This window comes from Schistocerca cancellata, chromosome 9, assembly GCF_023864275.1.
Source record: "Schistocerca cancellata isolate TAMUIC-IGC-003103 chromosome 9, iqSchCanc2.1, whole genome shotgun sequence".
Taxonomy (NCBI): domain Eukaryota; kingdom Metazoa; phylum Arthropoda; class Insecta; order Orthoptera; family Acrididae; genus Schistocerca; species Schistocerca cancellata.
Window position 1 is genome coordinate 358,489,186 of NC_064634.1, and position 16,140 is coordinate 358,505,325.

General features: G+C 37.2%; 1 protein-coding gene across 1 annotated transcript in view; it reads left to right on the plus strand.

Annotated features, from left to right (window-relative positions):
- LOC126100140 (aldo-keto reductase family 1 member B1-like) overlaps positions 1 to 12,718 on the plus strand; it is a 34,675-nt gene extending 21,957 nt beyond the window's left edge. Inside the window, exons 2-7 of the mRNA XM_049910680.1 lie at positions 594 to 761; positions 5,764 to 5,880; positions 7,057 to 7,248; positions 8,110 to 8,313; positions 9,424 to 9,572; positions 12,561 to 12,718. Coding sequence (XP_049766637.1) covers positions 594 to 761; positions 5,764 to 5,880; positions 7,057 to 7,248; positions 8,110 to 8,313; positions 9,424 to 9,572; positions 12,561 to 12,603 — 873 coding nt within the window. The 3' untranslated portion in view covers positions 12,604 to 12,718. The remainder of the gene's footprint in view (positions 1 to 593; positions 762 to 5,763; positions 5,881 to 7,056; positions 7,249 to 8,109; positions 8,314 to 9,423; positions 9,573 to 12,560) is intronic.
- Positions 12,719 to 16,140: the final 3,422 nt, after the last annotated feature.

Genomic DNA, 16,140 nt, shown 5'->3' on the forward strand with positions numbered 1-16,140 from the left:
CTTGGAAACTAGTCTACAATTGTCTGCTCATATTTGAAATGAAGATTTCAAGGCAAGCATTTGATCGAGTGCATGACATAGCTACTGCTGGCGTAGTTATAAGCTTGATGAATAATTGATTATCCAAATTTAGTGGGTCTAAACGGGGATATATACCATGACGGGAGAAGAGCGTCATTTGAATGAATGTCTTGGATTGATGTCATTAGCCTGTAAAGTTACTGGGTTTATTACCATCTGGTAGGCCACGGAAAATCTAGTGATTGAATGTAGGAAGATATGAGAAAAAATGGTATCAGAAGTGACTGGTGACAAAGAGAAGAAAATTGGAAGTAATGGAAAAGACCTCTTGCAGCAGCCTTTGAGTCTAATAATGATGATAATGATGTTATTGTTGTTGTTGATGATGATGATAATTTATTGGACTGTAAGACTTTTCATTTGAGACACCGGGAATAGCGCTCCTTATAAGCGATCCAGATGAACGATAACTCTATACTAAAGGCGTGATTTGAGCTGTCTGTTTATGTCATCGTTTTACTCTACACTACAGCTTAAGGTTAAACGTAGTGTTGCACGTTTTTATGTTGCAGGCAACTCCAGGAGCTGTAAGGGACGCAGTCAAACATGCTATTAATGTGGGCTATCGCCATATTGATACTGCAGCTGTGTACCTTAATGAAACAGAAATAGGCGAGGCTCTTCAGGAGAAATTTGCTGATGGAACAGTGAAACGGGAAGACATGTTCATTACCAGCAAGGTGAGCCAATCGGGTTTTGATAATTATAAAATTATCTTCTTCGGAAGGAGACTGTAACGCCTAAGAAATACACCTTGGTTAGATAGTGTTCTTAGGTGCTTGCCCTTGACGAGAGGCAAACAGCTTCATTGTAACGTCTGTTTTTTTAAAAATATGTAACAAGTAAGTGTGTACTCTTGGCTTATTGTGTATTATCTGCATTTGCTACTTCTGTTTTACTTGAACTTTTTGTAACGAATGTGTAATTTCTAGGCGCTAGAATTTCCTACTAAGGAAGATAATTTTTTAACCACCGAAACCTGTGTCAAGGGTTCTAGTAACCCTGTTATGCAACTGATTTTTCATCCTTTCCAAGATGATCGATGGTAGTTTGTGCATTGCACAATGTAAGATTTGTACATTACACTACCTTCGTCTAAGTCTGCAAAATGTTGTCACCATCAAAATACACTTCATCAGCACTATTTAAAAACAATTCCTACGTGTATGTACTTAATCAGACGTTGTCAGCTTAAAATGAGCGAAGAGAGAGCTCATTACGGAAACGAGATGGGGGCTCCAATTCGAATGATGTCCTACCTCCACAAGCACCTGACAAGTTCTCCCAAGGAATTCGTCCGTCGCCCTCACTTCTAACTTTCTTAAGCTTCAGTGGCATCAGCCTATCCACTTCACTAATACTGGTTGGTTATAATTAAAGTGCAGCTACTCACAGAGTTCATTGTGCACTGTAATTATCATGCGGCTGCAAAACTTGGTAGATAATCTAATGTGTTAATGCAGAACCGATTTATGATGGAAAAAGTTAGTTCCAATGTTGGCCACCAGGTGCAAATCAAGTGCTATACAGCGTTTATGTGACGGTATGACAACCACACTGTCATTTGACAGATCCTAACGCGTATGAACAGCATGGCTATGAGGACAGGAAACGGTGCATGGCAGCTATTTGGCTTTGGGTATTTGTAAAATAACGCTGTTATTAGGCGCTCAATGGGTCTTTGTCTGATCTGAAGGACAACGTACAGGAACATGTTGATCAGGTTCCACTGGAACTGCTCCGGGCAACTGTTGACCACATCGTTATACAGATGCAGCATTTCGTCGACGACATCAGCACTCATGCTAAACCAACTGTGTAAGAGGCAATTACTAATAAAATCAATATTTTGCCTTTCTCACATGTTTGACCTTGCCTGACCTGGAAATATTTCTACAGCCTTTCTTGCATTCATAGCGCCAGACTTGCACCTGGGAGCCAAAACTGGAATTAATTTTTTCTAGCGTAAACCGATTCCTCATTAACGTTCTAGAATACCTACCAAGTTTCGCTGCCATACGATAATGACTGCCCACACTGGTCCTCTGTGAGTGGCTGTACTTTAATTGTATCACCCAATATTTTCCCTTTTTGCAAATATAGTGCCCTATATCGGTTCCATGAGTGGAGACACTTATTTGTAGATAATAATACTTGAAATAATTTTTCATCCAAGTTAACTCTCAGATAACTTAAATTTCTGATGGACTATTTTTTCTTCCTTGAGTTTCACAGCCTGGGACAGATCGACCTGTTAATCGCCAAGAGGTGTCTACCCCTTCAAACTGCTTCAAACGTTTAGTTCTTGCACCTTTTACATTCTTACGCTAGCCTTACACACTTTGCAACGGCGCCTTCTGAACTCCTGACGTAAAGACATGACGTTTTCGGGTGCTCTGCCGTCCCACCACTCGACATTGGCTGCTTGCTGTCATCGCCCGCTACTGTCAATTCTGCTTACAGCGATCAATCGCAATTCAAATGTCTCTTGATCCCAAGCTCGGATAATGATGTGGTTTGCATCACTCTCCCTTAAATAAGAACCTGCACAGCTTATTTTTCTGATTAATCGTCTTTCTTAAGTTTTGTAAGTCCAAACTGTAAGAACTTCGAAATGAGCGAGGTCAGTGAGAGGACATATCACTGTAACATCTCAGATCGTATCACCTTGTGAGTCAAATCTGGTACATAATATTCTTGTTTCATTTTCTCTTCCTCTGCGTTACATATTCTCTCCTCTCATCATATGAGAGTGCAGGCTAATTATAATTACAGTTTAACTTTCAAACCGCTGTAGAAATAACACCTTTGGTCAGAATGACGTCAAATTGAAACAGAGCATTATCGGTGAAGGGCGAAAGCGTATGGTAGTAGAAGAAAAATAGTGTGAATATAACAGAAATAAACAGAAACAGAAAATAAAAGAAAGAAAACAGAGGATAAAAATGAGACTAAATAAAGAAAAAAGAAAATACATTTGTTGGTAAGGGAAGACACAGAATGTACTGAGGAAAACTTGAGGCCTGACACATAATGGATAGTGTAACTGAAACCATACATAAAAGACAGAAGGGAATGAGGCGGGGGAAACTTGATAATTAAGAAAACAGTGATTCAAGAGCTTTAAGTAGGTCACATCCAGAAGAACGATGAGAACACAAGTCACGACTTAGAGATATTTAGGCAGAACTGCACCCACTAATGAGATACTAACACTGTGTGGAAGCATCCACATCTCGAATATGACAAAAGAGGATCAGTATCTTTGCTTATTTGTTGCAGACACCACACTCAAACAGGGTGTTGCAGAACATTGGTATCCCTTTTCTATCTGGATTCATACGTTCTTACTGTCAGAACATCGTTTCCCACACTAACATGGAAACCTGAACTGTCACTGAATGATAAATGTAAAATGGATCACCTACTAGATGGTCCTTCCATTTGATTCAGTAATGATATAAAAGTATGTACAACAGGCATATGGGGGAATCACTAACCCAGAATAACTCTTGATTGCCCTCTCAATACGCGGACAGTTCTGATCAGGCGCTGAATCAATCAATAACCAATTTCTTTGACATATGATCCGTACCCCTCTGTGCCACAGAAAATATACCTTTGTAACCTTCTGCTACACCAACGATTTTACCTATTTTCGAGCAGTTTTAGTGTCTTTTTGATGCGACACACAATACTGTTGAATAGCGGTATCTATCTAAAGTTCGATATAATGAAAGTTACAATTTACAGACGTAAAATAGTGTCAATTGTTTCGATAATGACGATTTTAAAGACAAATAATAACGTAGTGGAATGATTATGTTTAACCTGTGTTGACATAAGTCCATTTTGTAAATGGATACATGCTGCTCATTTAGACAGGAGAACAAACACTAGTTAAAAAATACTGCACTGTAACAAAATCAAGTAACTCAGTTATTTTTTCACTCTTTGCACAATACTTGATGGAATCTAATTCGTCCATTTTTGAAAAGAAACTACTTAAAGCAAATTAAGAAAGTAAATTGTTAGTATAATGTCGAATATTCTTATTAATTTTAATCTGTGTGGAATAACTTGGAACGTATTTTTTCGGAAAATCTATATATTTTGAAGCTAAATTAACGTGCCCAGTCCTTTACATGGCTATGTAAATGGCAATAACGCATGAATTCATATATTACTCTCACGAAGAGATCTTAAGAGGATGAGATAGCCAAGAACGTTGTTAAACATAGCTCTCATGAAAGCAAATAAACAGATTAACTCATTGAGTTGTCTCCAATTCAAATTCTTATAACTATGAGCATCCAAAAACTAATAAGCTTTCACTTTTACTTATTAGCTTCTGAGCAGTCGCTATATTTAAGATCGATATTGTGCCAAATGATGTAAACATACATTGAAACTCACTAAGCATTTAGTATTTTTCTTTCCTTTCATGTCTGTCGGTACTGACTGTAACAATGTTAACTTAAGAAAAGGCTCAATATTACATGAAAAGCAAAAATGAAAATCAATCTGTCTACAAAGGAGATGGCTTACAAAAGACCTCAAAAACACTGCTTAAGTGTGTTGGACCCATACCAAATAGGACTAACAGGGGTTACTGAACATAAACAGGGGACACGGAGCATATAAATACATGACGCACAGAAGAGTGTCTTGGAACTGCTGAAAAATTCGAACTGGCAAATATTTGAAGGTAGGTATCAGCTATATTGTGTCAGTCTACTTACGAAGTTTGACAAGCAATATTAAATGAGGAGCCAACGAATATAACAGGACTACTGATGTACTGCTCAAGCAGGGAGTGCAAAAACTACACTATGCTAAATACAGTGTGTTCAGAGTAATTTAAACATTCATTATTTCCACACACAATATGTGATTCAAAAAGGAAAAACTCCTAATAGTGATAAATCGGATGCACTTTACAGTGCTTGCACAGTATGCGATAGAAGAAGAAGGAGGAAATAAGAATATGATCCAATTCCCTTCATGAAAAATTATTATTTTTGATTAACCGCTGTGCTTCTTAAGACTGTATAATCAGACAGGTCAGTTTTGGAGTTTCTATACTCTGTCACCAGGTCCGATAGCAAATTCTATGAAATAATATATGTCATGAAAGTAGTCACATATTAAACATACGATCGCTATGAGTAAAGTATGTATAACAGCACCAAAAAAGGTTTGTATCAAGAACTGAAATCTCTAAATCTTACTTGATACAGAAATATTAAAGAAAACACACAGTATGACTTTTGGGGCTCTTGGTTACATGCTAAGCTGTTATGCCCATTTGCTTAGTTAAAGGTGAAAATAAAGACGGGTAACGAGATAATGTATAACGTGATGTACCTTAATTTCACACATCTCACTAATCACAAAATCATTATGTGCATGAATAAACAAAACTGAAAGTTTCCTTCACACAATTCCTTAACAGTTATTCTCATCAGCTTTTCATATCTGCTCCTAAAGAGTTTCTTTTTTGATGTATTAGTGTGAGAAATATATTTTGTGCATTATGTCAATTACACTGCATGAACTTTCAAATTAGACTTTTCGCACATACCTTTTTAGACTTTTTCTGTTTTATTTAATTAAATTGCTTAAGTTATCGGCAATTTGGTAAGAAATTCAATGAAAAAACCAAAAAATTGCTTGTTTCAGTTGTGGAATACACGTCACAGGCCAGATGTGGTAGTACCTACACTAAAAAAAAGTTTAGCTGATCTTAAATTGGATTATCTGGACTTGTATTTAATCCATTGGCCTTTTGCATACAAGGTGAGCTGCAGAAGAAATATTCAATGTTAAAAAGATTGGCACAAAATAGCTAACTGGAAAAAATGTAAAAAGCAATGAGATACAAATTAATTCATAATTGTAAAAATGTGTATAAATGTATATAAATGTAATTGTATAAATGTAAATTATTTAATAAAGAAAAAAGTAAAGATAATCTCTTGTCAGATAATAGAAGTTTTGGTCAGTGGCAAGGTACCTGAGTGTAAGGATGAACATTGAGCATTGAAATATTAGACATACATTCTTCTTCAGAGTAACTAAAAGTTTTGCCCCTGAGTTGAGTGTTTTTGCTGTTATTCACATCCATTAATTATTCTAGTTGATCTAGAATGTTATCATCCCTTTTCTCTCCCTGTTGTCACTACCCACGTGCATTATCCTTGCAGTGTTACATCATTTTTACTGCAAGCACATTACAAGTAGAAATTGCATGTTATGTAGGCAAAGTAAATTTTTACTCAGTGTGTGTCACTGTTTTTGTTACAAAACCTATGATGTCTACAAAACGATACCTTGTCATTTCCTATATTTTGTCTTCAAACACTGCTTTCTTGGAATAGTACATTAGTGTTATGAATGTATGTATACACCTGTGGCATCTGAGTGTTCATTATGTTGGACACTTGGTCTCTATTCCTTTCTGCCTTCATCATTACTCTTCCTTATTTTCTGTTTTAATCCTAGTCCTACTATATCATTCTTGCCTCCAGTGTCCTGTTCTGTACAGGTGCAGACCCTTTAGTATTATAATTATATTCTTCATAATTTTTTTCCTTTTTGACACAACTTGAAAAAATTGTATGTTTCAAACTTAGCAGCAAAGTATTTATTATGTCATACTGCTTCATTTATTAAAATATCAATTTAAAAATGTGTAGTTTGTGTTATCACTTTACATTGTGAGTTAACAATACTGTGTAAAATGAGCCGGCCGGAGTGGCCGAGCAGTTAAAGGTGCTACAGTCTGGAACCGCACGACCGCTACGGTCGCAGGTTCGAATCCTGCCTCGGGCATGGATGTGTGTGATGTCCTTAGGTTAGTTAGGTTTAAGTAGTTCTAAGTTGTAGGGGACTTATGACCACAGCAGTTGAGTCCCATAGTGCTCAGAGCCATTTGAACCATTTTTTTGTAAAATGATCTAATTGTTACAATAGGAAGGAGACAACAATCACCCAACAGAAAATGGGGCTGCAGCTACAGCAGACATCGACTATGTGGACACATGGAAACAAATGGAAGAGTGTGTTCGTTTAGGTCTAGCAAAGAACATTGGAGTGTCCAATTTCAATAGCAAACAGATCACAAGAGTACTTGAAAAAGCTTCAATCAAACCAGTTACCAATCAGGTAATGTCATAGTGTAACATGCCAATTTTCATTAGATAAAAAACGAAAAGTAGTTTTTAATGAACTTCTTATATTCCTTTACCATTTACAACCATGATTCACCAGTCATGCAGTTCCTGACTCTTTATCAAGCTAAAATTGCTCCTAATATGAACAATATGGGCCTATTGTTGAAATAAATGACCGAACAACATTTTTATCTGGATGGGAATGTTATATCATGAAGCTGGTAGGGAACAGTAATACTTCAGTTTGTAAATTAAAACTAACGAGAAAAATATATTTACATATAACCTAATGTAGCAATAACAGTGATCCTACAGAGCCAACCTAGTTTCATTGTAGTCTGTGATCACATAACTAGTTCCCTCTTGTAAGTTACTTGGATGAGTACCTTTTTTTGTTAAATGTCATGTGACATGGTTGCTTTTGTGCACTCTGAAATCTGCAATATTGAACTATGGTACCTCAGAAATGAATACAAGTTTTCAAAATTACAGAAAGTTTATCATGAGGATGGATCATCTTATGCAATCATCTGATACTGTGAAAAGTGAAGGTATTTGTGAATTCTAAATTTCAGCTTTAATATGTGCAGTATTCACTTATGTGTAAGATAGTTACACATTATGTAACTTCACATCTATATTTGGTGATGTAATAGCAAGGTACATTTCAAACATCAAGAATTCATTGTGCACAAAAACAATAAATGTGTAATGTTTTTAAATACAGAGATTTGCTGCCACCCACTAAACGTAAAGTAACGTAGTATATATGTATTATATCAATATCTATTCATTTCTTGGTTTTAGCTACCTGTTATGGCATACATATAATGTGAAATGTCTGTTAATACAGGTTGAATGTCACCCTTACCTCAACCAGCAGAAATTGATCGATTTTTGCAAGCAGAGAGACATACTTATTACTGCATACAGCCCACTTGCAAATCCCTCTATGAAGATGCCAGATGGTGGGGTGCCACTCTTAGAACATCCAAAAATCAAAGAACTTGCTGCTAAATACAAGAAAACAGTGGCTCAAGTTGTTCTTAGATATGTGGTAAGGAATAACAGTTTCAGTATGGAGTTTATTTAATAGTAAAATCAGAATTAGCATTATTAGGTTTGTTCTTATACAGTGAAATGAAAATGAGGAAATTTCTCATATTCTGTAAGCTGTATTTTTTTGTGTTTCACACAGCCCTTAATTATCTTTCCTACTAAAAACATTTGAATTTTAATTCGAACATATTGTCAAGTTATGTATCTGGTTTTTGTCATCTTTGTGTGATTTAAACTACCATCTTTTACGTACATGCTGATGTGAAAGAAATGAGTTAGACTGTACGTAGCTAAGAAAGGTAACTTAACAGGTACTTAGATTGTGAGACAGAAAATGACACAACAGTAAGAAGCTTACAATTTCCAAGCTTGTTAAATGCTTTATTTTGTGTTCATGACAGTAAGATAGTGAAAACAGATATCAGTCAAAATTTGCTTCTAGATACATAAACACAATGTATGTTAGAACTGTATACACATTATAGAAAAATTTATTTAGCAGTAACTGATACAGATTGTTCAGCAGACAGGAATGCACTTAACCTTGCAGCAGTAACATTTTTGAAATTCTTAATTGATGTTTACAATATGCACTCATTGTTCCAACAGAAAAAAACAAAGGATGTTGTTTATAATGTGGAGAATACACTTGACTAGGTAATCTAGATGGAGAAAGCAGATGATGCATAACAATCATGGAACAACTTCAAATTGCCTTCTCCTGAAGCAGAGCTTCTGGGTAATGGAAGCGAAAACAATTAAACGTTTGTTGTATAAATTTACACTGTGAATGATTCTGAAAATGATAATGCAGGAAAATCAATTGTTAGTTTCTCTGATAGTCTTGGATTTGAGAGGAGGTGAGATGCAACTGCAAATTCTAGGTATGAGACAGGAATTGGGAGGAGAGAAGAATATGCAAATGTGTGTGTGTGTGTGTGTGTGTGTGTGTGTGTGTGTGTGTGTGTGTGTGTGTGAGAGAGAGAGAGAGAGAGAGAGAGAGAGAGACAGAGAGAGAGAGATAGAGAGAGAGAGAGAGAAAGAGTTTTTTTGGGGGTGGGGAATTTATTGTATGAATCAGGAAAAAATTAATATTTGTTTGTTGCAGTTTCAACTAGGTACAGTGCCAATACCAAAATCTTACAACAAAAGTCGAATTGAGGAAAACATCCAAATCTTTGATTTTAACCTCAGTGATGATGACATGGCCTACATCAAGACATTCAACAGGAACTACAGAATCTTCCCTTTTGCTGAGTAAGTTTCAATCACTAACATTTGTTTTAAATAACAGTGTTTCTGTTGACGAGTTTGGTAGTAGATGCTGTAATCTCCCTTGTTCTTGTTGTGGTCTTCACTCTGAAGACTGGTTGGATGAACCTCTACATGAGGGTACATCCAATGCAAAGCAAGTGCTTGTCTACTGCAGTGTACTGTTATCTGAAGCTTTAACCAAGCCCTGGTCTTTCTCTCAACTTTTCTACCGCAACACTTCCCTCTATCACTAAACTGATGACTACATTACATTTCCCTTGTCTTACGTCTTCATCTGATAACCTTTTTTCGATAAGGGTCGGAAGGATCCAGGCCGGAAGAGGAAGCGTTATGGCCTGGGGAATGTTTTCATGGCATTCCCTGGGTGATAGAATTCTAGAAGGCGCACTGGATCAACACAAGTATACATCTATCCTTGGGGACCATGTCCACCCCTGCATGCAGTTTGTTTTTTTCTCGGCACGATGGCATCTACCAGCAGGGCTATGCAACGTGTCACGCAGCTCACAGTGCATGTACGCGGTTTGAAGAGAATCACGATGAATTTACCGGAATCCCGTAGCCATCAGACTCCTCGGATTTAAACTCATTCGAGAAACTGTGGGATCACCTCGATTGGGCTGTTCGTATCAAGGATCCTCAACCGAGAAACAAGGCCCAACTGGCCATGGTACTGGAATCTGTATGGCTCCCCATACCTGTAGGTACCTTCCAGAACCTCATCGACATTCTTCTTGCACATCTCGCGGCGGTCCGCGCTGCAAAAGTTGTTAATTCAGGCGTTTGACAAGATGTCACATTGATGTGACTGCACAGAGTATGTTTCGAAAAAATAGTGAAGAGGTGGGAAGGTACGACCTGGATTTCATCATAATGGAGATTCCGAAATCAGGTAATAGGTTGTAAGGTATACCCAGCAGCAGATACAGACATATCATTATTTAGTAATGATGAAGAATAGGCTGAAGGTTAAGAGAATCGTCAGGAAGAATCAGTGTGGAAAGAAGTGAGATACTGAATTACTGGAGGAATGGATTCTCATTGTAAGGGAGGAAGATTTACAGGACATAGTGAATGAACTGAATAAAACACAGAATTCGGTTTGAAAATAAATCAAGAAAGATGAAAATAATGAGGAGCAGCAGAAATGAGTTAGCGAAAAATTGATCAAAACTGAGGATCGCGAATTAGATTAACTGAAGGAGTTCTGCTACCGTGGAAGCAAAATAACACATGACGGACTAAGCAAGAAGGACGTAAAAAGCTGACTAGTACAGGCCAAGAGGGCGTTCCTGGACGAAAGCAGTCTTAATTTGGGGTAGAAATTTATGAGAGTGTTCATCTGTAGCACAGTGTTGTATGGTAGTGAACCATGGACTGTGAGAAAACTGGAAAAGAAGAGAATCGAAGCATTTGAGATGTGGTGCTACAGAAGAATGTTGAAAATTATGTGGACTGATAAAACATGAGGTTTTCCACATAATTGGAGAGGGAAGGAATATGTGGGCACTCGTTAGAAGAAAGGACAGGATGATAGGACACACGTTAAGGTATCAGAGCGTAACTCCCACATGGTTCTTGAGGGAAGTGTAGAGGGGAAGAACTGTAAGGAATGATAAAGGTTGGAATATATACAACTAACTGTTGAGGATGTTGAGCGTAAGTGCTACTATGAGGTGAAGAAGCTGACACACAGGAGACACACACAGGAGACAGTCAAGACAGGTCACACCAAAAAAGACAGATAATTCCGTCCGCCCCCCCCCCCCCCCAAAAAAGAAGACAAAGATAATCTTATTTTGATCATAATCATGTTCTTCTTATCAACATACTTCTCTAATCCCCACTATATCTAACTTTAACCTATCAATTTCTCTTGTTAAATTTTGTAACTTACCTACCGACTAAAGGATTTAACATTCCTTGCTCTGACCCATAGAATACCAAATTTTTTTCTCTGATGGCAACATCTAGCTGTAAAGCTCCCTCTCGAAGATATAAATGGAGGGAGTATTTTACATCCAGAATGCAGTGTTGAAGAGCAAATAGAACTGCGCATCATCTGGAGATTTAGTGGCTGCAGTTTTCTCTATTTCCAGCTGCTCAATTTACCAAGAAAGTACTTCCATTGCTGAATTACAATCTCTGTTACAAGACAGATCCAAATGACTAAATTCTGCATTCTCCATAAATAAATTTGATTGCATGCAATAGCTTTTACTGTGAACTTTTCTTTGGTACAAACAACAATAATTATAGCTGTAACAATCACCCATCGGTACCAAAAAATAAACACACGGATTTTATGACATTGTTCATGTTTACTTCATAATGCTATGATTCCCAGCAGTGTTCTTGAACATCCAACAACTGGAGGACAAATCCATTCTTTCATCTTATTTTCAAATCATTCTCTGTAGCTGTAGCTTCCTGAGTTGCTATCGGCACATTCCGTTGTATATAAACCACTTTTGTACAGATATAGTTCTGCTCTCGTGCTGTATATACCTCCTACTTCATACCTGCTACTGTTACTTCGGTTATAACAGTATTCGTCCCATGTATAAGGTAACTGCAACTTAAAAGTATAAAGTTCTATGTTTCTTAAGACTTCAAATTTGCTAGCAAATTTTTACAAATTATACAAACTGTTATGTGATTACTTGTCTGATTTAGTTATTCTAAGCAGAAATACAGGGGACATTTATATGCTGAAAGTACATGTAAGAACGAGCATTAAAATCATGTTCAAATATCTGGTAATTAGGTATTTATTGATGTGTATATCAATTCTGATGGCAGTTGCTGGTTTAACTTTATAAGCAAAAAGTTTTATTAGCATGCTGGGCGTTTATAATATAATTTACAGTACTTTACAGTGCAGAACAGCACTTGGTGGTACTTGTATCAGGATAACTATGTGCTGTGAAGAAAGTTAAATGATTGACGCTTCTTTTCTTTTCTGTTCAGGGCTGGCCATGACAAACATTACCCATTCCACGCGGAATTCTGAGGTGAAGTGCAAGAAGTATCTGGACTACACGTGAATGAGCCTGAAAGCATCTGTGCTCGTATTAACAGATGTGATAATGTTATATCAGGACTGTAGCAAAACACTTGGATTCACTTACCACGTTTGTTCACCTGTTACATAAAAGAAAGAAGTTTAAAGATCACAGCTGTTTTTTATCATTCATCTCAGTGCTACCCATATTGTCTTAACTGATATTAAACTTTTAAAGTACAAAATTGACTGCTTATCTGATAAACACGATAGCATTGCAGCTGCCAAGTATCCATTCCAGAGATGTAAGGTGGGTGTGTCAGAACTCAGTTTGCATGACAGTTCTTTATGTGAAACGACATCGTTTTGGTGTGTACATGTTGAAATTTTCCCCATTTATTTCCATGTGATTTTCTCTGTCAGTTTCTTTTCCACTTAATTTCATTTTAATGTTACATTTTCTCCATATTATAGATGGCCCTTCTTGATTTCTTTTCTTCATACTTACTATCCTCCCACAGGCGAAGTCCATGACGGCTACTTTGTTATTGTAAAGTAACTATTTCGGATAAAATTCTAAATTATTAATCACAACTTACTATTACTATTCGAAAGTTTTCACAGCAGCTCTTAAAATACCCGAAAGTCCCCACACTTATCGTTTTGTGTTTGCTGGGAAACGGCATACTAGTTCTTTAAAATACAGTAAAGGTAATCCTACGTATGAGAATCGTTTGAAACGTAATGCACAGCTTGAGGACTGGATGATGTGACAGCTCTGAAAATTACTTTAATTGCTATCAGAGTCTCGAAGACGAAGCAAAGACTTTGTTTCATTCATAGGTTATTTTGTTTTTAAGTAATTTTAATTTGAAATGAGGTGTGCAAGTGTGTCAGATATTGTGATTGTTGAATATCAAAATTCGTACATTAATCTCAAAACTTTGAGTGATCAAATCCATACGGAAGTACCCACTATTTTAAGCGAAGTTTGTGCTTCAAATGGTTGAAATGGCTCTAAGCACTATGGGACTTAACATCTGAGGTCATCAGTCCCCTAGACTTAGAACTACTTAAACCTAACTAAGCTAAGGACATCACACACATCCAAGTCCCAAGGCAGGATTCGAACCTGCGACCGTAGCAGCCGCACGGTTCCGGACTGAAGCACCTAGAACCGCTTGACCACAGCGGCCGGCGAAGTTTGTGCTGAATTACCTGTTGAGCACAGTATAGTTTCATTTTGGTCTATCTTTTTTCGTGGTGGCTATGACGGTGCAAAATCAGGAAGGCTGCAAACATCAACTATGGATGGAAATGTGAAACCTATGACAGTGCTATCGAAGAAAATTAATTTGCGAAATATGAATAACATTCAGAAATGAGGGCTAATAACGTGTGTAAACCAAACTCTGACAAAATGTCGCAAGACACGAGAAAGTTTGCTGGCAAATAGACCTTTCATTGTTTGACTTCTGAATGGAAGCAGAAACTTTACTGTAATATGAAAGTCAAGCATCATTTCTTCAGGTCGGTTGCTGTTGACGAAACGTGAATTATTATTTCTTCAGATTTATTGCTATTGATCAAACGTGGTTCAGAGAATTTCGTCTGGGGTTGATATCAAGTCTAATAAATGGGGTGATTCCATGTGGAAAAGAAAAAAGAATGTGTGCTCAGTCATAGATCACGAAAACAATTATTATTGCTTGTGATCGACAAGACGTAACTGTAACGGAATTCCGTCTGGAACAAGTGTCACATCAGGTTACTGTTGTGACTTTAAATACAAACTTCGCTGAAAACTGTACATACCGTATCTCGGTCTCCGTTACTTGAGTCTGAGCCAGCTAATCACCGTAAGATAATTCGACCGCATGTCAGAATTGTTCTAAGAGAAAAGCTGCGCCAGTAGCGTTGCCGGGGTTACGTACGCAGCTGAAGAGACGCCACTACAAGAAACTTGACTAAAGTGGCACTGTGAGCTGTTGTTTCCACACAACACAGCAAAATTCTTGAGGCACGTTTTTCATTATGGCGTCCAGAGAAATCACATGGTTGACATGGCGTTCATTGTGCAGGTTATGGCTGCAAAGCTGCGCCAAGAACTAAGAGGAATAAGAAGAAGCAAACGCTGGGTCCTAAAGCCGATGATATGCAAACTGACATATACTCTAACGAACACCAAAATTAGTGATTCCAACAATGAGGTATCGAGATTTATGCAAAGTATTTAAAAAAGAGCTTCACCCGCTTATTCTGTCATTAAGTACCTGCTTATCACAAATTTAAGACCTTGTCCCGATGACACGAACCCGAGGATCTGAATATATTACCGGTAGTCAGCGTTAGGTTTTCCGTAACTGCAGAGATACAATTTTTTCAATTTTGAGAATGAATTGAGCTGCTGCCAGATTAAAACTCTCTTATTAATAAACCAACCATACTTTTTACCTGCGAAATAGTTTACATACATACAAAACTTACACAAGGATATAAGGCATGAACCTCATATACATTCAGTGCATAAATTTGTTACTGAGTACTCAAACGCATTTTGAATAAATTGATAACTGTTATGTGCGGACAGACTCTTCGAATTCACGAAACTCGATTACAGCGCACTGTTTCTCACGCACTGATATAGTTACGTTACACACCAGCATGTTACTCGCTACAAATCGGAGTCCTGCAGCGGCAGAAGGCTGCAAGTATGTAGATATGTAGAATAGAGATGTGGAATGTTAATAACGTTTGTTTTATTTAAAAAGGTTTAAGAGTTTACACATTAAAAGTTGAGAGGGATTACTTTCCGGCACGGCCTTCTATCTTTCTCATAGTCATGCATGCTTGTATAGCTTCGCATTTCTCCTTTAGCCAATCCTGCTTTGCCATTTTGCACTTTTTGTCAACATCATATATTAAAAGTCTGTATTCCCTTTAGCCTGCTTCATTTCCTATGTTTATATATTTTTCCTTTTGTCAATTACATTCATATATCTCGTGTGCTTTCTACGAATTTCTCCTTGGGTTTGTCTTTTTGTGTCGTTGTTTCTTTGCGGCCATCACTCGCTCAAAGCTCCCTATTCGTCTCCGTTGTATTTCTTTCCCTTATTTCTGTCAATCGTTGTCGAATGTTCTCTTTGGAATTCTCAACAATATCTTTGTTTCAATTTGTTCACCTCATACCTGCTTCAGTTCGTACCTTTCTACAAATTCTTTAATTTTAATCTGAAGAAAATAGGCAATAAGAAATGGTCAGAGTTTACATCTGCGCATGCAAACGTAACTCAGTTTAAAATTTGACTACGAAACATTACCAAGTCACATCATCATAATTTCTTTCAATCTCTTCCTTATCTGGGAAACTGGTAGACATATAAGTTGTACTGCTATGGTGGATGTTAGCTTTGTATCTCTCAAGACTACGTTAATACGTTCGATACTCTGTTAATAGCACCTTACTCACATTTCTATTTTCTTATTTATTGTTAGGCCCGCTCTAACATTACCTCTCTTTCATTTTGCATCGACAACCATATACTC